We start from the raw sequence: 1,104 nt of genomic DNA on the forward strand, positions 1-1,104 counted from the left end.
ACCACAGATAGTGATGATGTATTTTTTTTGGTAGTTTTATGAAAGCCTTGTCTGGATGCAACCAAGGAAGGCTTGAAAATGATCAGCCGAAGTTAATATGATAATAAAGAATATGTTGGTTACTGATTGTTTATAAGGACTTTTTCAGTTATAAATCTGGAGTATATCATCACGTTTCTGGAAGAATGGTTGGTGCACATGCCATCAAGATTGTTGGGTATGTTTTTTTATATTGTTGCAAAATTGTGAAATAACTCTATAATAGATGGGGAGTTGATTCTGCTTCAAAACTTCCTTATTGGATTTGTGCTAATTCATGGGGAGAAGGTTTGTTTTCTATTTTATTGTCGTTTATCAAGTATTAATCAAAATGTTTGAAACAAGATTGGGGACTTGAAAACAGAATGTAAAAAAAATATGAAAATGACAAAAGGCGACTGAGGGAATTGAACCCTCGACCCTCAGTTATCTCAGCATTTCTGCCTACAAGACTGATGCACTGCCACTGTGCTAAGCCGCCTTACGATCATATGAAAAAAATATGTATATTTATAAGTTCTAAATTGAGGAACTAACATTGGAACAAGAACTTTGTTAAAAACTTTACAAAAAAAATGACAACACATTGCACAATTTTGCTTTTAGATTCAAACTGTTCATCACGAATTTTACGAGAAAAATATGACCTGGAAAGAAAGGCTCTCAAGGCAATTCCCTTCTTTTCCGAAATTGCCCAACTATTCGAATTTGATCCGATCATGTATGGACTGGCATTGGAGAGGATGAAGTTGGATAATTTATTCATCTCTGAGTGTATGAGAAACAATGAAGAGATTATGCTGAAGGCTATCCGATTGGATTTTTGTAGAATTTATGATGCAAGTAATGAATTGAAGAAAAATCGAGAATTTGTGATGAAGGCTTTGAGAGTGAATGGGAGAGCTTTTGAACTGATGGTAAACGAGTTGCGAAACGATCAAGAATTGGTACGATTGGCTATTGAGAATGGATGTGGAGATGCCTTGGAGTTTGCAAATGAAGATCTTAGGTCTGATAGAGAATTAGTGTTGAAGCTATCAGAAATTCGATGAGTGCTTTTTCACA

The 1,104-nt window shown here is 35.0% G+C and overlaps 1 protein-coding gene and 1 non-coding gene across 2 annotated transcripts; one reads left to right on the forward strand and one right to left on the reverse strand.

Moving 5' to 3' along the window:
• Positions 1–431: 431 nt before the first annotated feature.
• Positions 432–520, reverse strand: NAEGRDRAFT_t920. The gene has a single exon. It is a non-coding gene; the product is annotated as a tRNA-Thr (tRNA).
• A 94-nt stretch (positions 521–614) lies between these two features.
• NAEGRDRAFT_55032 (uncharacterized protein) lies at positions 615–1,091 on the forward strand (the record flags this gene model as incomplete). The annotated part of the gene is made up of 1 exon (XM_002667915.1): positions 615–1,091. The coding sequence occupies one exon, from the start codon at positions 615–617 to the stop codon at positions 1,089–1,091; it is 477 nt and encodes a 158-aa protein (XP_002667961.1).
• Positions 1,092–1,104: the final 13 nt, after the last annotated feature.

The sequence above is a fragment of the Naegleria gruberi genome (genome assembly GCF_000004985.1).
Source record: "Naegleria gruberi genomic scaffold NAEGRscaffold_1479, whole genome shotgun sequence".
NCBI classification, from domain to species: domain Eukaryota; phylum Heterolobosea; class Eutetramitea; order Acrasida; family Naegleriidae; genus Naegleria; species Naegleria gruberi.